Raw genomic sequence first — 24,383 nt, 5'->3', positions numbered from 1 at the left:
ACTGCACGTATTGCTGCGGGAGGGATGGGCGGGAGGAGCAGGACGAAGGCTCTCTTTGTCCTCCCGGCGGGGGCTCCTCACTGGCGGGTGAGTCAGTAGGATACGACAGCAGTGTCGAGACACAAAATGTGTGTGTGTGTGGGGAGGCATTAATTGGCAACGACAAAAAAAAAATGGGGATAAAAAGGGGTAATAAGCACAATAAAAAGGGCTTTGCTGGCTTCACTCTGCAAACCACAAGAGTAAAGGGGCTGAAGAAAAGTTATCTGTAGAACGATGGTACTTATACAGTACTGTACCAAGCTGTTAAGAACATTTTCACTGTGGGAAAAAAAAAACATATTATGTAACATATCAAGGTTTTACAGAAAGCTATATAGATGTTGTATCAATGTGTTTCATAGTGTAATGCCACTGGCGATATGTGATATTTTGTCACGATTAGGAAAACATGAAAGTAACTCCGTGTGCTCTGATGCTTTCCCACCCACAGTGTCTGTTTTCCTGTACGTACCTTCACATGCAGGTCAGTATTGAAATATATTTATATAAATGTTATGTAACTTGTAATAATACAATGTTAATAAATAAATACAAATGATGCTGAAACCCATGCTGGTGTCGTCTGTTCAGGTAAGAGTGGATGCCATGTCACTCATCTCAAATGTTGATATAAAAATTCACAAAGGTGCAACACTATTTCTTTCTTTTCTCTCTTTCTGACCAGGTCCACTGGTGAGGCTAGTAGGTGGTGGACAGTGCTCTGGCAGGGTGGAGGTCTATCATAGTGGTCAGTGGGGGACGGTGTGCGACGACAACTGGGACATCAATGATGCCGCGGTGGTTTGTAGAGAGCTGGGTTGTGGGAGAGTTACATCCACTCTAACAAAGTATGGAGAAGGCATTGGTAAGATCTGGATGGATGATGTTAATTGTTCTGGTAATGAATGCTCTGTGACTCTATGCTCGCATCCAGGATTTGGAACACACAACTGTGGCCATTCAGAAGATGTTGGTGTTGTTTGTTCAGGTAAGATATGTAAAATGTATTAGAAATGATCTAGTTGAGATTGCATCACTTTTGATAGAACCTGGATGAATATTTGATTCCAATTCACTCAACAAGTGGAGTTCAATGTTCACAAAAGCAGTAACACAGTAATTCATGATTGCAGTTCCTCCAGACAGTGATCTGAAGCAGCAGTCGCTCAATGTGAGATGTTTTTTTCTGCAGGACAAACATCTACTGGACCATCTCCTAGATTGTCTGCATCCAATTCAGTTCTTTCAGCAGCAGAGCAGTTGATCCTCACCTGCTCAGTTTCACCCCAGCTCTGTACACCTCATGTGATTTTTTACAAGGATGGATCTTCCATTGGACGTCACACCTATATAGAATCCCAACAGACCATGTTAACACTGTCCAATGTTAACTCTTCCGACCAGGGAAGTTATACTTGTCGATACTCAACTAGCCACAGCACCACAAGCCCCTACAGCAGCCCAGTATACATCTTTGTTGGTGAGTCAAGAGTTTTTATGGGACCTGAGCCAAAGATCATGGTAGAAACTCTACAAACCTAACCATGGTTGAGGAGCCAGCTTCATAGACAAATATGATTAATGGAACTACATGTTCCATTAATCATATTTTAGTCACATGTCTTCCATGTCATTATTATCCTCTTATATGTTTGGCCTTTGGCAGAGATTATAGGGAAATAAAAACGATTGTAGAAAATTGATACCATGTTTTTTAACCACGCCACGTGAACCTCAGCATGCATTCTGGTGGGAACATTCGCACAAAATAAATCTACAAGCGCTCAACATGTCCCGTTGTGAGCTTGCAGATCGGCTATTTGAGATATGAGATGCATCTAAAAGTGTACAATGCTAATAATTACCCATTCATGTCCTATTATTTTCAGTGAATCTCCCAAAGCCCAATATCTCAGTGAATTTTGTCAGTGAGGTTACCTGGGGTAACACAGTAGACATCACCTGTTCCATCTCAACTCAGCATTTGGGAGGAACCTTCACTTTGCAGCAGACCTCCGGTTCATATAGAAAGAACCAAACCACCAGTGGCTCGTCATATACCTTCAACATCAACACAACACAACATGTGGACTTTGTTCACACAGGGTCATACCAATGTCAGTATGAAACAACTGTTTCAAGTAGACGCTTCAAATCTCCTCAAAGTGATATAATTCTTACAGGTGAGGAATAATTAACTATTACATTAATTGTCTCCGCCAGGCCGAAAGGCATGGCGAGAGAGTATGTTTTACCCCCTGTCCGTCCGTCCGTCCATCGGTGTGTCTGTCTGTGAACAGATAATCTCCGGCACCGTTAGCCCGGCCGCTGCGAAACTGTGCACACACACTCCCTGGATGCCAAAGCCGAACCTCTGCCCCGAACTTTTCAGATTGGCCTGTTATAGCGCCACCAGGAAGCCGATTTGTGCAAAACACATTGTCGGATATCACTCCTACAGATTTTTTCCAAACCTCACGCAAATCGGTACACAGTATCTCTATAGTCATATGATCAACACAGATCTGTCCGATTTTCTATATTCTATCCTGATTGACAAAGATTGGCTTCCAAAGTTTGCAGGATTGGTTCGTTTTGAACAAAATGCCTCAAATCATCAACGCAGCGTGCGATTGCAGTAAAATTTTGCGCACACCCTCCCACTTGGCCGAGGAAGAAATGCCACCCTTTTCGCATTGCCCTGTTATAGTGCCTCCAGCAGGTCTAATTTAGCAAAACACATTTTTGGAACAAAATGCCTCAAATCATGAATGTAGTGTCCGATTGAAAGGCCTAAGAAGAAATGGCACCCTTTTCACATTAGCCTATTATAGCGCCACCAGGAGGCCACAATAACCTACCTGACCTGGCGGAGACCTGTGCTCCGAGGAGCACTTTTCTAGTTACATTATTATTTTTTGAAAGATGTTTTTGGGGCTTTTTCTGCCTTTATTTATAGGATAGTAGGCTGACAGGAAATGGGGAGGGAAATGGGAGGTGACACTCAGCAAAGGTTGTCGGGATCGGGAGTCAAACCCGCGACGCGCTGTTAAGCTGGATTAACAGCATATGTGGTATGCGCCTGGACCACTGGGCCAGCAGGCGCCCCTAAATTACATCATTGTCTCCGAAAGGCATGGCGAGAGAGTATGTTTTACCCCCTGTCCGTCCGTCCGTCCGTCCGTCCGTCCGTCCGTCCGTCCGTGTGTGTGTCATTCTGTCATCTGTCTGTGTACTGCTAATCTCCGGCACCGTTGGCTTGATCGCAGCGAAACTGTGCACACGCACTCCCTTGATGCCAGAGCAGAACCTCTGCCCCAAATTATTCACATGGGCCACCAGGAGGCCGATTTGTGCAAAACACATTTCTTGACAGTACTCCTCACAGATTTTGTCCAAACATCACGCAAATCGGTAGTCAGTATCTCTATAGTCATAAAACGAAACATTTCTTTCAGATTTTTCATATTCCATCCTGATTGGCTACAATTGCCTTCCAAAGTTTGCAGGAGTACTCCGTTTTGAACAAAATGCCTCAAATCATGACACAGCATGCAATTTCTGTGGAATTTTGCACGCACATTCCCACTAGGCCGAGGAAGAAATGCCACTTGAAATGTTTTAAATCGGCCTCATGGTGGCGCTATAACTTGCCGATTGGTGTTTTTACCTATAACTGTACCAATCTGTGTAAAACTTTGTATGCACACTCTCTAGAGAACAAGGAAAAAGCCCTGCATTTTTCACATTTGCCTTTTATAGCACCACCAGTCTTATGTAAAACACATTTTTGGATATTAAGCCTTCAGATTTTATCAAAATCTCACGCAAATCGGTACACTTGATCTCTATAGTCATGTGATTAAGACGGATCTGTTTGATTTTTCATATTCCATCCTGATTGGCTAAAATTGACATCTAAAGTTTGCAGGAGGGACCCGTTTTGAACAAAATGCTGCAAAGTACGATTGCGGTGAAACTTTACACTCACATTCGCACTACGGAACAAATGCCACCCTTTTAACATTGCCCTATTATAGCGCCACCAGGAGGCCGATTTTTGCAACCTTTTTCTTTTTTATATTACTCCTACAAATTTTGTCCAAACATCATGCAAATCGGTACACGTTATCTCTATAGTCAAGTGATCAAGATGGTTCCGTCCGATTTTTTTATATTCCATCCTGATTGCCGAATTCCCAACATTGCTGGCCCATAATAACCTACCTGATCTGGCGGAGACCTTTTCTAGTTTTAACAATAAATGTCATGTAACTTTAAAATAATACAATGTTAATAAATAAATACAAATGATGCTGAAATCCATGCTGGTGTTGTCTGTTCAGGTAAGACTGGATGTCATGTCACTTTTCTCAAATATTGATATAAAATTTCACAAAGGTGCAACACTATTTCTTTCTTTTTCTCTCTTTCTGACCAGGTCCAGTGGTGAGGCTAGTAGGTGGTGGACGGTGCTCTGGCAGGGTGGAGGTCTATCATAGTGGTGTGTGGGGGACGGTGTGCGACGACGAGTGGGACATCAATGATGCAGCGGTGGTTTGTAGAGAGCTGGGTTGTGGGAGAGTTACATCCACTCTAACAAAGTATGGAGAAGGCATTGGTAAGCTCTGGATGGATAATGTTAATTGTTCTGGTAATGAATGCTCTGTGACTCTGTGCTCACATCGAGGATTTGGAACACACAACTGTCTCCATTCAGAAGATGTTGGTGTTGTTTGTTCAGGTAAGATATGTTAAATGTATAAGAAATTATCTAGTTGAGATTGCATCACTTTTGATAGAACCTGGATGAATATTTTGATTCAATGTTCACAAAAGCAGTAACACAGTAATTCATGATTGCAGTTCCTCCAAACAGTGATCTGAAGCAGCAGTCGCTCAATGTGAGATGTTTTTTTCTGCAGGACAAACATCTACTGGACCATCTCCCAGATTGTCTGCATCCAATTCAGTTCTTTCACCAAAAGAGCAGTTGATCCTCACATGCTCAGTTTCACCCCAGCTCTGTACACCTCTTCATGTGAATTTTTACAAGGATGGATCTTCCATTGGACGTTACACCTATATAGAATCCCAACAGACCATGTTAACACTGTCCAATGTTAACTCTTCCGACCAGGGAAATTATACTTGTCGATACTCAACTCACAGCACCACAAGCCCCTACAGCAGCCCAGTATACATCTTTGTTGGTGAGTCAAGAGTTTTTATGGGACCTGAGCCAAAGATCATGGTAGAAACTCTACAAACCTAACCATGGTTGAGGAGCCAGCTTCATAGACAAATATGATATAATAATAATAATAATAATGATATAAATATAATCATATTTTAGTCATATTTCTTCCATGTCATTATTATCCTATTATATGTTTGGCTTTTGGCAGAGATTATAGGGAAATAAAAACGATTGTAGAAAATTGATACCATGTTTGTTAACCACGCCACGTGAACCCCAGCATGCATTTTGGTGGGAACATTCGCACAAAATAAATAGCCAATCTACAAGTGCACAACATGTCCCGTTGTGAGCTTGCAGATCGGCTATTTTTGGCAAAGAGGTTTGGTGTAGAAAGAATAGAGGGTTTAAGTGTAAATGATCTGTCAAACTACCACTTGTGTCCAAGTGACATAACATCCAGAATGTAGGCTTGACTGGCTGCTTTTATAAAAGATACAAACTACAAATATACATGATTGTTAAACCAGGCATATGTCAAAACCTGACAAGTAACATAATATACAACAATTATTAAACGCTTTATTCTTTTACATTCATATGCTAATATTTTCAGTGAATAAGTTAAGTATTTAGTACATTTGACCAATTGAAATGTTGCTCATCTTTGTGATCACCATGGGGTGATGTCAATACTCCTGCAATTTTGTAGAGAGAGAGAGAGAGAGAGAGAGAGAGAGAGGAGAGAGAGAGAGAGAGAGAGAGAGAGAGAGAGAGAGAGAGAGAGAGAGAGAGAGAGAGAGAGAGAGAGAGAGAGAGAGAGAGAGAGAGAGAGAGAGAGAGAGAGAGAGAGAGAGAGAGAGAGAGAGATGAGAGAGAGAGAGAGAGAGAGCGCACCGACCGATCCGACCGAGCCGACCGACCGGATACTTTCCCACCTACAGTGTACATACCTTCACATGCAGGTCAGTATTGACTCTGAAGATATATATTTATATAGACAAAAGAAAATGTTAATGAAATTCTAAATGTTAATGATTTGTTTTGGTTGATAGAAGCTGCCCAGATCAGATTAGTTGGGTCTTCTTTTCTGTGCTCTGGAAGAGTGGAGATCTATTACAACAACAGCTGGGGAACAGTCTGTGATGACTCCTGGGACCTGAACGATGCTGAGGTGGTTTGCAGAGAGTTGAACTGTGGGACGGCACAGAGTGCTCCTAAAAGGGCACATTTTGGACAGGGGAAGGGTCCAATTTTAATGACTGACGTTGTCTGTTCAGGAAGTGAAATGTCTCTAACTGAATGCCCACACAGGGGATTCGGTGTACATAATTGTGATGAGGATGCTGGTGTCGTCTGTTCAGGTAAGTCTGGATGTCATGTCACTCATCTCAAATGTTGACATAAAAATTCATAAAGGTGCAACACTATTTATTTATTTTTCTCTCTTTCTGACCAGGTCCAGTGGTGAGGCTAGTAGGTGGTGGACGGTGCTCTGGCAGGGTGGAGGTCTATCATAGTGGTCAGTGGGGGACGGTGTGTGACGACAACTGGGGCATGAATGATGCCGCGGTGGTTTGTAGAGAGCTGGGTTGTGGGAGAGTTACATCCACTCTAACAAAGTATGGAGAAGGCATTGGTAAGATCTGGATGGATGATGTTAATTGTTCTGGTAATGAATGCTCTGTGACTCTATGCTCGCATCGAGGATTTGGAACACACAACTGTGGCCATTCAGAAGATGTTGGTGTTGTTTGTTCAGGTAAGATATGTAAAATGTATTAGAAATTATCTAGTTGAGATTGCATCACTTTTGATAGAACCTGGATGAATATTTGATTCCAATTCACTCCACAAGTGGAGTTCAATGTTCACAAAAGCAGTAACACAGTAATTCATGATTGCAGTTCCTCCAAACAGTGATCTGCAGCAGCAGTCGCTCAATGTGAGATGTTTTTTTCTGCAGGACAAACATCTACTGGACAAAAATCTACCGGACCATCTCCTAGATTGTCTGCATCCAATTCAGTTCTTTCACCAGAAGAGCAGTTGATCCTCACCTGCTCAATTTCACCCCAGCTCTGTATACCTCTTCATGTGCATTTTTACAAGGATGGATCTTCCATTGGACGTTACACCTATATAGAATCCCAGCAGACCATGTTAACACTGTCCAATGTTAACTCTTCCGACCAGGGAAATTATACTTGTCGATACTCAACTCACAGCACCACAAGCCCCTACAGCAGCCCAGTATACATCTTTGTTGGTGAGTCAAGAGTTTTTATGGGACCTGAGCCAAAGATGATGGTAGAAACTCTACAAACCTAACCATGGTTGAGGCGCCACCTTCATAGACAAATATGACTAGAATATGATTAATGGAACATGTAGTTCCATAAATCATATTCTAGTCATATTTCTTCCATGTCATTATTATCATATTATATGTTTGGCCTTTGGCATAGATTATAGGGAAATAAAAACGATTGCAGAAAATTGATACCATGTATTTTAACTACGCCACGTGAACCCCAGCATGCATTCTGGTGAGAATATTCGCACAAAAATAAATAGCCAATCTACAAGCGCACAACATGTCCCGTGGTGAGCTTGCAGATCGGCTATTTTTGGCAAAGAGGTTTGGTGTAGAAAGAATAGAGGGTTTAAGTGGTTACTGTAAATGATCTGTCAAACTACCACTTGTGTCCAAGTGACATAACATCCAGAATGTAGGCTTGACTGGCTGCTTTTATAAAAGATACAAACTACAAATATACATGATTGTCAAACCAGGCATTTGTCAAAACCTGACAAATAACATAATATACAGCAATTATTAAAACGCTTTATTCTTTTACATTCATATGCTACTATTTTCAGTGACTCTCCCAAAGACCAGCATCTCCGTGAATCCTGTCAGTGAGGTTACCTGGGGTAACACGGTTGACGTCACCTGTTCCCTCTCAACTGAGCATTTGGGTGGAACCTTCACTTTGCAGCAGACCTCTGGTTCATTTAGAAAGAACCAAACCACCAATGACTCGTCATGTACCTTCCACATGCCCAATGTGGACTTTGTTCATGAGGGGTCATACCGATGCCAGTACGAAACAACTGTTTTAAGTAGACTCTTCAACTCTCCTCAAAGTGACCCTGTTGAATTCTCTGTTACAGGTGAGGAAATAACTATTGCATTAATTACATTATTTTAAATAAGAATGTAGTGACATAATACTAAAGTTATAGTTGCGTTGCTGTAATAGTCAGGGCTGGGCAATTTCAGGACTGGTCTGGACCAATATGCAGGGTTATGTTGATGCTATACTCATACACTGTTGCCTGGGCCTGGTATCAAACCCAGAATGACTCAAAGTAGAGCACTCTACCAACCAAGCTACCCAGACACACAGTCTGGGAGAATTTTCACTTCCGCTTTTGCTTAAAGTCTCTTGCATTACTCAAGCCAGTTATTCCACAATATAAAACTCATCTACATCTTCAGTTGACATTATCAAGGACTATACGTAAGTTAAGTATTTAGTCAATTTAACCAATTGAAATGTTGCTCATCTTTGTGATCACCATGGGGTGATGTCACTACACCTGCAATTTAGTTAAATTCAAATCACCTTACGAGAGAGAGAGGGAGAGAGGGATAGGGAGAGAGAGAGAGTCAATTGCCTCTAAAAAGGCAATGCTAATAATTAAAATGTTTTTTTCTTACCCATTCATGTCCTATTATTTTCAGTGAATCTCCCAAAGCCCAATATCTCAATGAATCCTTTCAGTGAGGTTACCTGGGGTAACACAGTTGACATCACCTGTTCCATCTCAACTCAGCATCTGGGTGGAACCTTCACTTTGCAGCAGACCTCTGGTTCATTTAGAAAGAACCAAACCACCAGTGGCTCGTCATATACCTTCAACATCCCTAATGTGGACTTTGTTCACGAAGGGTCATACCAATGTCAGTACGAAACAACTGTTTCAAGTAGACGCTTCAAATCTCCTCAAAGTGACCGTGTTACGTTCTGTGTTACAGGTGAGGAATAACTATGACATTAATTACATTATTTTAACAATTAATGTCATGTGACCTTAAAATAATACAATGTTAATAAATAAATACAAATGATTTCCCCTCCATTTACTATTTTCAGTGAATCTCCCAAAGCCCAGCATCTCCGTGAATCCTGTCAGTGAGGTTACCTGGGGTAACACAGTAGACATCACCTGTTCCATCTTAATTCAGCATTTGGGTGGAACCTTCACTTTGCAGCAGACCTCTGGTTCATTTAGAAAGAACCAAACCACCAATGACTCGTCATGTACCTTCAACATCCCCAATGTGGACTTTGTTCATGAGGGGTCATACCAATGTCAGTACGAAACAACTTCTTTAAGTAGACACTTCAACTCTCCTCAAAGTGACCCTGTTGAATTCTCTGTTACAGGTGAGAAATAACTATGACATTAATTACATTATTTTAACAATTAATGTCATGTGACTTTAAAATAATACAATGTTAATAAATAAATACAAATAATTTCCCTTCCATTTACTATTTTCAGTGAATCTCCCAAAGCCCAATATCTCAATGAATCCTTTCAGTGAGGTTACCTGGGGTAACACAGTTGACATCACCTGTTCCTTCTCAACTCAGCATCTGGGTGGAACCTTCACTTTGCAGCAGACCTCTGGTTCATTTAGAAAGGCCCAAACCACCAGTGACACATCATATACCTTCAACATCCCTAATGTGGACTTTGTTCACGAAGGGTCATACCAATGTCAGTACGAAACAACTGTTTCAAGTAGACGCTTCAACTCTCCTCAAAGTGACCCTGTTAGGTTCTCTGTTACAGGTGAGGAAACAACTATCACATTCATTAAAATATTTTAAATATGTAATCACATAATTTTCAAACATTCAGAAGCTCTACGGCATCTCAACACTTGAATGAACACTAAACAGACAAGCAAACCATGCTGCACTCGCCAAAGTCCGGTGTCGGTTGGAATAAAAATCTTCTGTTTTCTAACCTTACCTTAGAGCTGCTTAAAATGTACAAAATGTATAAAATTACAATATAAAAAACTGCACCCTGGACTCACTCACTGGTAGACCAACTTCTATCAATAGTCTGAAGAATACATTGACATTCACAACTATACAAATGTGAAATATGTTTCTGTGTGAGCAGTGAGGCTGCCGCAGGCCAACATCTCCCTGACGTCTCCACACACAGAGCTGGTCTGGGGTCCTGGGCGTTCGGAGGTCACCAGGGGTTACAGCTTCTCCATCACCTGCTCCATTCTCCCCCAGTATCCTGGAGGCTCCTTCTACCTCAACTTCTCTGGCTCCAACAGCAATATCAAGCAGCAGTCAGCAGTCAGCCACTCCGCCTCTTTCCAGTTCCCTGCGGCAGAGTATGAACACCAGGGCAACTACAGCTGTGTCTATGAAGTCACTGTATCCACACGCACGTTCACTTCTAACTTCTCAAAGCTGCTCACCGTCTCACTCAACTGTAAGAGACTTATTCATGTAAAGGGTCAAGAAATATACACATATTCAAATACTGTAGATCTCTGTTCACTTCTTTCTTTCTTTCTTTCTTTCTTACTCCCACCCTTCCTTCCAGCCTCTCCAATCCCTCTGCTAGTGGGAGGGGCTGTAGGAGGTGTGCTCCTGCTCTTAATGCCGCTGCTGATTGGTCTCTTTTTGATGTGCAGGCAGAGACACAGACAGCCTCCGACCAAGACTGATGACACAGCCAGTGAGTAATTCAAAATGTTATTCTCGTCATCTAATAGGGGGCAGCGGTCTGATAGAGCTCGATGGTTGACTCAAACAGTTCGTAAGGATCAAGCCACACAGTGTCACCCTGCTGCAAACCCACAACCCACTGGTACAGGCCAGTGGTGGAAAAAGTACTCAAATTCCTTACTTAAGTATGAGTATCAATACTGCAATGTAGAAGTATTCTGTTACAAGTAAAAGTCCGGAATTCAAAATGTACTTGAGTAAAAGTACAAAACTATTGGTATCAAAATGTACTAAAAGTACCAAAAGTAGAAAGTACTCATTATGCAGAATGTCCTGTTACACAAGTTCAAAATGTATACAAATGTCGAAAAATATTTAGAGAATAGCAGATCTACAAGCTCACAATGCGTCACATTGCGAGGCATTGTGAGCTTGTAGATAAGCTATTTTCAAATGGCCGAAATGTATATAGGCCTGAAGTCGTTAATGTATGTTTTGTAATAATAATCAAAATCTACAAAGTAACTAACGTTAAGTAGAAGTAAAAGTACTGAAAATTGGAAATACTCCAGTAAAGTAAAAAGTACCTCAAAATTGTACTTACAGTACAGTACTTGAGTACTTGGGTCCGGGGGGGTTCCAGGGGGAAAATGTGTTAATACAGCATCACAATAATTTTAGCCACTTCATCCATTTATAAGTTGGCTATTCATGTAAAAAATATATATAAAACAATGTTTTGAATACATTTGAATTTATTTTACATAAATCTTCTCACACCATGGTACTGCTTTAATTCTGTAATGATGATGTAAAGTAACTGATGATGACCATGGTCTTTACCTTCTGGCTGAGCGCTGAGCGCTCGCCTTTGTAGCCTACCGGTGTTTGCATGAGATCAAGCTGATATAACGTACTGTATGTCACCAACACTGACATACATTATGTATGTGTGCATTTCTTAAGTTGTGATGAACGCCTACAACACATTGAGCAGAGCCGATGGTGAAGAAGTCAACGGCAATGCAGAGGCCTTCACCTGTCACAGAGGCAGCGATGATGACAGAGATGACTTTGAGAACGGGTCAGTACCCTGCAGGTTATGAAATTAACCACCACAGTTGAAGAACACATCTTAATATAATTAAAGGAGTAGTTCACCCACAAGATGACTCATTTTCTATCAATTGCACACCCCATGAAGCCTTGAATTCATGATTATTTTTAGTTTTTGTCGCATTGCTAAGCCAATAATTTGATTCCCGTCTCCTGCCGGCTAATGTATCCGGTAGGAGACACAAAGTAGATTCTTTGTGTCTCCTACCGGAAATACACCCGGTGGAAAAACAGGCATCAAACAGGCATCAAATTATTGGCTTAGGAATGCGACAAAAAACGAACTACTCCTACTACTTTAATCTGAGTGAAAAAGGGACACTAGTGCAATACCACTGATAATAATAATAATTATCATCACCATCGTCATCATCATCATTGCACATGAGTTATCATCTTTTCTTTTTGAAGTTCTAGTTGGTTTTAATGGAGGCTAAATGTGTTCCCATCTCCTGTGCGGTTCATTAACTTATATATTACTGAACTCATGGCCACCCTTGTCGATCTCAGAGAATGCATGGCAGCCAGCAACATGCACAAACACGTCTACAACCCTGGTGCGGTAGAGGGAGAGGAGGAGAATGATATACCCCGAGAGCAGCACCAAAGAACACCTCAACCCTGGAAGGAGAGCAGTGGAGGGTCAGAGTGATGAAGATGAAGACAACATCTATGCTAACTATGGTGGCTAGTAGGTAAAGACCATGGTCATCATCAGTTACTTTAAATACATTCATGTCAGTTCAGAATTCAGTTTAGTTAGTTCAAATGTGTGATACATTGATTTAATTACAGAATCAAAGCAGTACCATACACATGTTTGTTATTTTGAGTTATGAACACATTTGGATGCCAGGAGATGGATCTCCTCTGGTAGAACTTTACAGTTAGTTCAGGTTTGTATATTTTGAAACATTCTGCTAAAAAGAAAATGTTTAACTGTCCTTGATTACAATGAGCTAATGAAACTGTGAAATATTTGAGAGCTGGCCAAAATAGGCTATAGGCCTAGTAGGCTGATCACTTGGAAGCTGTAAATTAAAAGTTTGTTATTAGGTTGCATGCATTTTCAGGAAACCTTTATGATCTATTCATCATTTTAAAGTTGAGGTTAAACTCACAAATGTTCCAAAGGAATAGATTCAGATTGTAATTTAGCTTTTATTACTGTTGCCATTGCTTTCTTGTTTTGGTTTATGTGCATACTGTAATAGAAATTATAATTACTCTATTGAGGCCCATTTTTGTGTTGACTGTCAACTGCAAACTTCAACTCACCATCCCAATAGTTTGACTGTGCATGAGACCCCATATTCCAATTCAATGTGTATTAGGGTGAAAACTTGTAGAATAAGATCTGTTTTGGAGGATGAAACTGCATAACTTAAGATATATTTGTGTTGTGCTTTTGATATTAATTAATACAAAAAAATAGATGTCAAAAGGTTGTGTGACTGTGTGCTGCATGTCACTGCTCTCCAAAAAGACAGTACAGGGGGCCCTCTTGTGACCAAAACGGGAATCTTAAATGTCTCGTCTTTTCTTGTTTTAATTTCTACACAAACTAAAGTATATGCTGTTAACACTCATGATATATAACATCATGCGTGTTACTGTTGATTATGTTTTATAAAAGAGTTAAGATGTTATATTACTTTGTTTATTATTACAATAAACTGTGGCTTGAACTCACATTTTGAATTCATTGTGTTATGGTGCCTTCCATTACACTTTGGAAAGTTTGCCCAAAATAGGGATGCCAGAGTTCATGTGGAAGGTCTACCCACTGAGTCCATTTTTATTGCACAGAAAAATGTACAAAAAATGTATATCGAACCGCATACTTCATTATGACCTCACCCACACTGACTCCAAAATTGCCCTCTGACGAGTGGCTGAGACGGTGTCTAATTAGAAAAAAATATATATATTCCTTTTTTTTTCTCCATGCATTAAAATCTGAAAAGAAATTCTGACTCTTTGCGCAGGTTCAACTCCAGCGCTTCCTATAGGAGATATAGGCAGCTGCCTAGGGCGCCATCCTAAGGGGCATGCCAAAATTGCGATCAGAAAAAACAAAATCATTTGCAATCACATCACTGTTTGGGTCGCTTAACCATGTTGGAATAGGCTGACCCTGATTATAGTTTGTAAGCTATACAGGCCTACCTACTACCTGGGAATGTCTGAAGGGGCGGTTCGCCCAGGGCGCCATAACGGCTAGAACCGGCTCTGTGCAAGGGGGCCTTAAGTCTGTAGCCATGCTGCAGTGGGACTACCCTGTGGCTCTGCCCTGGAACCCTGTGGAGGTTTTATTTAATTTATTGACAGCCATGTAATACACTCTAAACTTCAAACTTCAGTGAATGTTGTAAACGCTATTGTGTCAAATAATACAATGAATTTATTTGAAAATACATACAATTTAGAGAATTGAATGCTGGCAAACATTGCAACAGATGAGCTTTGAGTGTAACATATTTATTCCTCTGATGAGGATTGCTTATAAGCTCTCTTCTCTGGCTGCTAACAAAGTACTGACTAATTAATAACATCTTCAGTAATGCCTCGCAACGCATACTGTGCTTCCGTCTGGGCAAACCAAGTTGCTGGCAGTTTGAGGGAAACGGTGGCATGTTTGCAAAGCGCCATCTCTGGATATATCCAGGCTCCAGCAGATGAACATCAAGGTCAACAACATAGGAATCATAGGAATGATTGCAACTTCTCTCTTTGAGGGCAAGCGTGAGCCATGCCCTGAGGCGCAGCCTCATGACATCACTCTCCAGCTACCCACACTCAAGTCTACAAAGGTTAGTTTATTGGAAGTACATCATTATTTATAAATGGACTTTGAATTCTTGTTTTTTTGGAGGGGGGCTATTTCCCTTTTCCTTCACATTCTCATAAAGTGTATCCAAAATACACTCGCTCATTAGCTATGCATACAAATACCATTTCATAGGAGTTTATGGGTGAAAATATGTTTCTCACTTCCTCAAGTGACAAGAGTATACATAACATCCACATGAGCTATTACACTGAGCTGTGTGAGAATGAAACTGGCAGTAGGCAGTATAGGCCCAAGACACAAAGCCACACAAACTACTTTTAGGGTGTGTTTGCATGTCATGGTAGCTTGAGGATGTCATGCTGAAAAAAAGATGTTGGGAACTACTGTGAGCATGTGCAGTCAATGAAAAATGTCCAACAACAAACAGGAAGAACATCATTCATCAGGACAGGAATTAGTTTCGTCGTTGCAGTTTAAGACGCTGATTAATACAATGTTATTGTTACTTATAGTGTCATTTTGGTCTATGGATTTTCTCCCAGTTTAGAACAGTATAGAAACACAATCTTACCTTCTATACCTTGTTCATAATCAGTTTGATCCGACAACTTTTGAACCATACTGTTCATTGTTTGTAATTGATGATCAATGATTATAAACTAAATAACTATAGAGAATGTAAATGGAAGAGAACTGAATGCCAATAAAGAGGAAGTCTCAGTTCATGGTTTCCTGCACATACTAGAGCTCGCCACATCTTCCTAATTCAGTCTTCAACTCCACTGACAGAGAAGACTCAGTCTCTCCACCATGGGACTCGTAATATGGAGAAAAATCCTTTACTTGAACATGAGTGCCTGGTTTTATTATTCCATCAACTGATGTTTCCTGTGCAATCATTAACATATTGAAAATAACAGTATTTAATATAAATTTCTTTATTGAAAATTATGAAACAATTATTGGTTGCTGGCTTGTCGTTGATTCTGTCTTGTGTGTGTTTTTTTGTGTGTGTGTATGTTGTCTTAAGTATGTGTCTTGTAATGTGCACGTAATTGTCAAAAAGAGAAAATAACGGTATGACTATAGGTGTACGTGTTTTCCCCATTTACAGATTCTCAAAGTTTCTATTTGAATCTTGGTGAAGTGAGAAGTATTGTAGCAAAATAAGTGACTTAAGTATTTTTGATAGTAGCTGGTACTGACTTGAGGGCATCATTGCATGTATGAATATTAAGCCAACTGATCACAGCCCAGCGTTTCTGCGCAGTGTTGTCTGCTGTTAGATGGATCCCAGAAATCCATTGTGACATTGATATTGTGAGTTGTCAAAATTGCTGGACTGTTTCAGTCTTTTGATAATCCCACTTCCCAGGGTCAAGTTCACAGAGTGAATGACTACACTGGTCATGCTTGGGAACACAATGCTTAAGTTACATACACACCAACAATGATACATAGCCTACAACAGTAATACATTAAATGAGTTGATGTTAGTGTTAAGGGCCGCCCACACACCAAGAACGATAATTAAATCTACAACTGCAAATATGTCTACACACCACCATTATAACAAGTGGTGAACGACACATCACCCAAGTTCAACATCCTCATCATCATTCATCAGTCTGGATGCTCACATCATTATCCTTATCTATATATTATTCTTGGTGTGGACAGCCCTTTACTGTACAGTATGTAAACACATTGTGTATAACAAAAAAACATGTCTTTTTAGACAGTAAGACTTCAATCTGCTCTGTGTTGTGTATATATGTTAGACTGTGTATTGTTATGCTGTCCTCTACATTGCACTGTGTATGTAACTGCTCAACCATTTGTAGAAGATGGTCTGAGCAGCCGCTGAGGCCTTTGCCCTCTTCAGCGTTCACCAGTGGTGGAAAAAGTACTCAAATGTTTTACGTATGTAAAAGTATCAATACTGCAATGTATAAATACTCTGTTACGAGTAAAAGTTCGGAATTAAAAATGTACTTGAGCAAAAGTACAAAAGTATTGGCATCAAAATGTACTTAAAGTATTAAAAGTAAAAGTACTCTTTATGCAGAATGTCCCATTTCACAAGTTTTTAAATGTATAAAATGTATAAAAATCTTTTGAAAATAGCAGAAATGTATATGGGGCTGAAGTGGTTTTGTAATAATAATCAAAATCTACAAAGTAACGTGTTCAAATAATTGTAGGGGAGTAAAAGTACAATATTTGCCTAAGATATAGTGGAGTAGAAGTAAAAGTACAGAAAATTGGAAATTCTCCAGTAAAGTAAAAAATACCTCAAAACTGTACAGTACTTGAGTACATGTACTTAGTTACTTTACACCACTGGCGGTCACATGGGCACCATGTCACCGTGTAGTCTCTCCAAATAGATAAAGTTACAGTTAGTAAAAGATGCTAATGTTAACACTCATAAAGCTTAAATAAGTTAATTGCTTCATCACAGAATTAGCTGGATTAATGTTTACTATATCAATTATGAAGTTTCAATATACTGTATATGAGTGACAACTTACATTTCTAAATATTGTAGAATAGAATTCCAGATGAGAATTTGGCTCTTTTTGTGTCAGGCTGTGTGGTGATTTCCTCATAGCCATGACTTCATGAATTTCATTGTGTGAAAAGAGGAAGATGACAGAAGTTGCAATAGTTTCACTGAAACGAAAGATTGAATGAAAGAGATAAGGAGAGTATTGCTTCAGTTGTCAAATCCTTGAATAGAATAGATATTTAGCCTGCTTCATAGTTTCACACACACACACACACACACACACACACACACACACACACACACACACACACACACACACACACACACACACACACACGTCTATATATAAATATAGATAGTGGCCATATAGATATTATGCAAATGGTAAGGTTTCCTTGACCTTGCATTATTTGTATATATTTCCTTTATACTAAAATAAGCAGTTAAGTGCCTTAGTAACTGTCATTATGTTAAATACTATGTGGAATGCTGTTCTTTCTTTTTTGAGGCATTTTTGAGAATGCACTACAGTACATCTAAACTTTGTTTCTATACTGTCATCGTCACTTCTCTCTCATTGTCACACGGTTTAGATACATATCTCATGTACTGTACTTCCTCATAGTTTAATGTCAAGATAAAGGCTTTGCCCTGCAAACCACAGCCACAAAGAGTAAAGGCCTTAAAAAAGACAAAAAACATCTGTTGCATTCTTGTTACTTATACTGAGCCGTTAGTAAGAAGATTTATAAAATGAAAAAACTACAGGATCACTTGTCAGGGTTTTACTGTGATGGACACAAACAGGATACAGGAATACACATTCCAAAAATCCCAAAATGTTATATTTTTCTTTATTGTCCCATTGTAATCATTGTGATTGTCATTTTCTATCTGTGTTTTTTTCTATGAAAGTATAATGCCACTGGTGATATGTGATATGTTGACAGGATAAAAAAGAAAGCATGAAAGTAACTCAACATGTTCTGTTTTTTCACCTACAGTGTCTGTTATCCTGTACCTACCTTTACATACAGGTAAGCATCTTCTCTGAAAAATAACTTTGAAAGAAAATAAAAAGTTAATGAAATAACATTTTAAATGTGGATTTTCCTTTTGACTGATAGAAGGTGTCAAGATCAGATTAGTTGAATCTTCTTCTCAGTGCTCTGGAAGAGTGGAGATCTATCACAACAACCTCTGGGGAACAGTTTGTGATGACGAATGGGACCTGAAAGATGCTGATGTGGTTTGCAGAGAGCTGAACTGTGGGTGCGCACTGAGTGCCCCTAAAAATGCCTATTTTGGCCATGGGAATGATCCAATATGGATGGATGATGTGCACTGTTCAGGAAAAGAAACTTATCTAACTGAGTGCACACACAGAGTATTTGGTGAACACAACTGTGAACACAGTGGATACCGTGTCCCTCATCTCAAATAAATGTTTGTATTAAAACATTTAACCTTCATTATTCACAAAAGCAGTAACTCTTAATTCATCATTGCAGTTCCTCCTCCAAACAGTGATCTGATGCAGCAGTTGCTCAATGTGCATAGTCTCTCGAGACAGACGTGTTGGCTCACACAATTTTCAAATGCTTTGATGTAACAGTCTGAACAGTATTAAGCGCTGAAAATATGTCAACAATAAAGCCGATGTCCTATCTCTCCCCACTTCAGTTTCGCCTTTGAAGTCACATATAATATTAATTCTTACTTGAAACCATAGATGAAGCCGATTTAGGTTGCTGCCTAACAGTAATGGAAAATTAAAAAATATATTTGAAAGATATTTTAAAATATCTTTTTGTGGACAGATGAAAGCGCCCTGTCACAGCTTTTGTGAGGCAGAGTAACAGACTCAGCATTTGAAGAGTGTGAAAGAGTTGTGCTTGAGAGACTGCATGGGCATAAAGATATGTTTTCTTCTGCAGGACAAACATCTCCTAGACTGTCTGCATCCCAATCAACACTTTCACCAGGAGAGCAGTTGATCCTCACTTGCTCAGTTCCGCGTTGTGCACTTCTTCATGTGAATTTTTACCAGGATGGATTTACCATTGGACGTCAGACTTTTTTAGAATCCCAACAGACCAGTGTTGGGGAGTTAACACTGTTGAACATTGACTCTTCTCACAGTTATACTTGTCAATACTTAACTAAGAGCACCATCACAAGTTCCCACAGCAGCCCAGTAAACATCACTGTTGGTATAGGGAGCTTTTATGAAACCAGAGATCATGAATTCAGTAGAAATTCTACTTCTCACATGGACAAACTTGTCCAGAGAGAGAGTCCAACTCTGCGTCTGTCAATCACAAGGCCCTGAGCGCAGACGCTGATTGGCTCTTCCACTTTTTGGTTTCTGAAGAAACGTCCACCCAGCGCTTGGGGCCAGACCGGTCTGCAGAAGCCACATGATAATGTGAATTCACGCCACCGGGATGGTTTACCAGACTAGATAACAACTGGGGATAATGGGACTAGATATGAGATATTTTTGTCCTGTGGCAGAGATTTGAGGAAAATAAAACCTACTGTAACAAAGGGTTGCATCTCAATAATAATAATATTAATAATAATAATAATAATGATAATAATAATTGTATTTATAATGCACTTTACATTTGAACAAATCTCAAAGTGCTACAATAAAAATGTATCGCCACGAGTGAACACTAAACCGACAAGCAAACCATCATCTAGCTGCACGTTTTCTATTTGGAGTGAAACCTGTGCCAAAGTCCTGTGTCGGTTGATATATAGCTTCCATCTTTTAACCTTACCTCCTCTATTACTGCTGCTTGAAAATGACAAGTTCACACCCTTAACTCACTGGTACGCCAATTGAGTTGAAGACCTCATTACACCTCACAACTAGCTAAAATCATGTCTTAAAGTTCCAGTATAAATGTGTGAAATAATATTTCTGTGTGACCAGTGAGGCTGCCGCAGCCCAGCATCTCGCTGACGTCTCAAGATGCAGGACTATTCTGGGCTTCTGATGGTTCAGAGGTCACCAGGGGTTACAGCTTCTCCATCACCTGCTCCATTGAAGCCCAGTATCCTGGAGGCATCTTCTACCTGACCTTCTCTGGCTCCAACATGGCTGACATGAAGCCAGCGGTCAACCAATCTGCCTCTTTCCAGTTCCCTGCAGCAGAGTACGAACACCAGGGCAACTGCAGCTGTGTCTACAAAGTCACTGTTTCCTCACGGAACTTCACTTCTAACAGCTCAGAGCTGCTCAACGTCTCAGTCAGCAGTAAGAGATTAATTTATGTAAAATATCAGAAAATACACATATCTTAAAACTAGATCTCTGCTCACGTACTTCTTTCTTTTTTCGTTGGTTTATTTGTTTATTTGTTTGTTCCTGCCTTCCAGCCTCTCCAATCCCTCTGCTAGTGGGCGGAACTATAGGAGGTGTGCTCCTGCTCTTACTGCTGCTGATCGGTCTCTGTCTGATGTGGAGGCGGAGTCACCGAAGGCCCGCGGTCAAGACTGATCACACAGCCTGTGAGTAATCATCTTCATCTTGATACATCAACCTGTTCCATTGATTTACAACTCCAGTCCTCTAGCCACGGATTACTGCTGGTTTTCATAATAGTCATCTAATGGGGACAGTGCCTGATATAGAGCTAGATAGTTGACTCAAACACAAGAAGCCACAGAGAGTTTATTATCATAACGTAACCACTTAAACCCCATACGTTGTTGAGTGGAGTCCCTCAGGGCTCTAAACCTGTGACATTTCTGTTTTCCCTAGACGTTAAATATCTTCACTGAAAATAGCCGATCGACAGCTCACAACGCGTCACGAGCTTGTCGATCGGCTATTTTCTGCAGAAGTTTTCCGCAGGATTCGGATGCTGGGGTTTAAGTGGTTAACCCAACACAATGCTCATCAGTCCTGATAGTAATCCACTTCTATGTGGATGTGGTTGCACTGCTTGTACGGATTGTACTGTAGCTTTTTCATCGATGTTTGAGAAACTCATGATCATAAAATAAATCCCCTAACATCCTAAACAATGATCAAACTATGCATATATCAACCTCTCTTGTTCCATCTGGTGAGTCAACCCTGTTACAGTGTTCAACTTGTTGGCCCTCTGAACCTGTTACTGCTCAACCCTGTTACCTCTCAACCTGTAAAATGTATTCCCAGGTGAGATGAACGCCTACAACACAGTGGGCAGAGCCAATGATGATGAAGATGATGATGAAGAAGACTACATCAGTCCAGATGTCTCCACCTGTCATGATGGCAACGGTGATGACAGTGATGACTATGAGAACGTGTCAGTACGGTGAGTGTTCATGAGGTCTTTAGTTGGTTTTATCCCATCTCTTTTGCTGTTCATTAACTTAAATACTGAACTGATGCTTTCTCTTGTCGATCTCAGAGACTACAAGGGAGCCAGCAACAAGCACAAACACGTTTACAACCCTGGTGAGGACGAGGAAGAGGAGGAGAATGATGATGATGATGATGATGACAGTGATGACTATGAGAATGGGTCAGTACACTGTGTGTAGGAGCCAAATATGTGGTTGGATTGGAGTAACTCATGTAATTGTTATTTACTGTGTGGGCACCGGGTGTCTCTGTTTTAATGTCAGGTGTTTGACCTGGAAGGGCAAAGAGTCTTTGACCGCTGTGGCGTGAATGTTTGTTTGTAATGCTGCAAAGTGTGTGTTTGATTTATCAATGGAAACTGGAAAATCATCATATTTATGCTGATATATGGGTTTGGGGCTATGATATACCTATATGGACATTTAACTTTTTTGACTTTTTTGAAAACGTTGGCATCGGAAATTCTGCAGATGATATTTTCTGAACAATTTTTTACCACTTTCAACCTGGTGTCTCAATTTTGGCTAAAATTCTAGTGTTTTTCATTTATTTATTTAGGTCTCATCTTTTCTTTTAAAGCTCAAGTTGATTTTAATGGAGGCTAAATGTGTTCCCACCTCCTGGTGCGGTTCATTAACTTACAGACATTACGTTGAATTCATGTCTTCTCTTGTCGGCCTCAGAGACTACAAGGAAGAGGAAGAGGAGGAGAATGATGCTATCTATGCTAATACAGACATGTACCCTGAGAGCAGCACCAAAGCACACTTCATCCCTGGAAGGAGAACAGTGGAGGGTCAGAGTGATGAAGATGAGCAGGACAACATCTATGCTAACTATGATGGCTAATATGCTATAAGACCTTGTTCAACATCAACTGAATTAGATTCATGTCAATTCAGTTTGATTCAATTTAATTTATTTTTTGTTTGGAATCAAGTAGGCAAATCTTTTGTAAAAGTTGTGTCATATTGATTTAATTTGATGAATAGAATATAGGTAGTATTTAATGTTGACTTAACCCTTCATAAATGTTAAGTCAACACTCCTGCAAAACGTCTCCCTCCCTCTCTCATCATCTTCTGTCTATCTCTCTCTGTCTCCTCCTGGAGTTTGTTCAGTGTATTGCTTATTTTATTGGATACAGGAAGAGTGGGCACCAAGGATGTTAAATAAACAAGGACGAATGACATAGATGTCATTGTGACTGGAGAGCTAGGACGTGGCTTCTGTGTTCATGATCTGAGAAGGTTCCTGGAGGAAAGACACAGAAGTAGTGCTGTCAAAGTTAGCGCGTTATTGACACGTTAATGCATGACCGAATTAACCGCGTTAATATTTTTCTCGCATTAATCGGCCATTTAAAAAAAACTCCTTTTTTACCCATAGAGGCATCCATAGGTCTCAGATTCATATGGGCTTCCTGATCTGAACACTCCCTCTGCGCATCTAAACCAATCACAGCAATTGGGGGGCGGGATATACGGAAATTTCAACCAATCACCTCGAGTTTTGAACGTTCACAGCCCCTCGCTGGGTCTCTGTTACCACTCCCCAGCCCGTCCACACAGAAGCCACTGGGAGCGAGAGACAGCTGACACTCTATCCGCTCTGCGAAGCTCATTTCCCGGCCACAAGCATTTAGAAGTTGGCTTGTGTCTCTTCCAAAGTACCTGTGTTTCCTTGACTTCACTGTTGACAAAATGAACTTGAAGCTGGGCTGAATGAATAAGGAAACACCGCAGAACGTTGGAATGAGTTTGGAATGTCACAACAACATCTCGGTGGCACCATGCAGCCAACTTTAGGACGGCACCCCCGAACCTCGGAATGAATGTCATATTGTTGTCTGGACAGAGCCGAACTGACTTTATTTTGGCATTAAAAGTGAACTTCTGCACCTGGCTTTTGATGTTAACACTACAGTGTCATACTTTGACAAGCCCCCAGCCCCAAGCCCCCCAGCTTAAAATAACACATTTGATTATACTGTGTGTGTGTGTGTGTGTGTGTGTGTGTGTGTGTGTGTGTGTGTGTGTGTGTGTGTGTGTGTGTGTGTGTGTGTGTGTGTGTGTGTGTGTGTGTGTGTGTGTGTGTGTGTGTGTGTGTGTGTGTGTGTGTGTGTGTGTGTGTGTGTGCGAGAGAGAGAGAGATATAATCAGTGGTGGGAAAGTACAAAAAAAATGTTACTTAAGTAAAAGTATCAATACTACGATGTAGAAATACTCTGTTACAACTAAAAGTCTGGAATGCAAAATGAACTTGAGTAAAAGTACACAAGTATTGGTATCAACATGTACTTAAAAGTAGAAAGTACTCATTATAATGTCCCATTTCAAGTTCTTAAAAAGAATGAAAATCTTTTGAAAATAGCAGATCTACAAGCTCACAACACGTCACGGTGCGACACATTGTTAGTTTGTAGATCTGCCATTTTCATTCATTTTTAAGAACTTGAAATGGGACATTACAATGAGTATCCTACATTCTACTTTTAAGTAAATGGTTGATAGCAATATTTGTACTTTTACTCAATTTAATTTAGAATTCTTTTCCTGATTATTTCTCTCTCGCTC

General features: G+C 40.2%; 1 protein-coding gene across 1 annotated transcript; it reads left to right on the top strand.

The window, feature by feature from the left end:
• Positions 1-600: 600 nt before the first annotated feature.
• Positions 601-22,656, top strand: LOC308099412 (uncharacterized protein; the record flags this gene model as incomplete). Its single annotated transcript, XM_080448152.1, has 21 exons — positions 601-633; positions 977-1,030; positions 2,024-2,159; positions 4,484-4,663; positions 6,298-6,606; positions 6,702-7,004; positions 8,126-8,419; positions 8,994-9,287; positions 9,406-9,699; positions 9,818-10,111; positions 10,451-10,777; positions 10,892-11,026; positions 11,983-12,100; positions 12,643-12,774; positions 14,801-14,945; positions 19,489-19,651; positions 20,383-20,706; positions 20,829-20,960; positions 21,616-21,757; positions 21,854-21,967; positions 22,491-22,656. 21 exons carry the CDS (start codon positions 601-603, stop codon positions 22,654-22,656), a joined length of 4,089 nt encoding a protein of 1,362 aa, XP_080304278.1.
• Positions 22,657-24,383: the final 1,727 nt, after the last annotated feature.

Source organism: Gymnoscopelus braueri, assembly GCF_963280865.1.
Source record: "Gymnoscopelus braueri genome assembly, chromosome: 13".
In the NCBI taxonomy this organism is placed as follows: domain Eukaryota; kingdom Metazoa; phylum Chordata; class Actinopteri; order Myctophiformes; family Myctophidae; genus Gymnoscopelus; species Gymnoscopelus braueri.
Note: the sequence above shows the minus strand (reverse complement) of the source record. Positions and strands in the feature narration are given on the sequence as shown.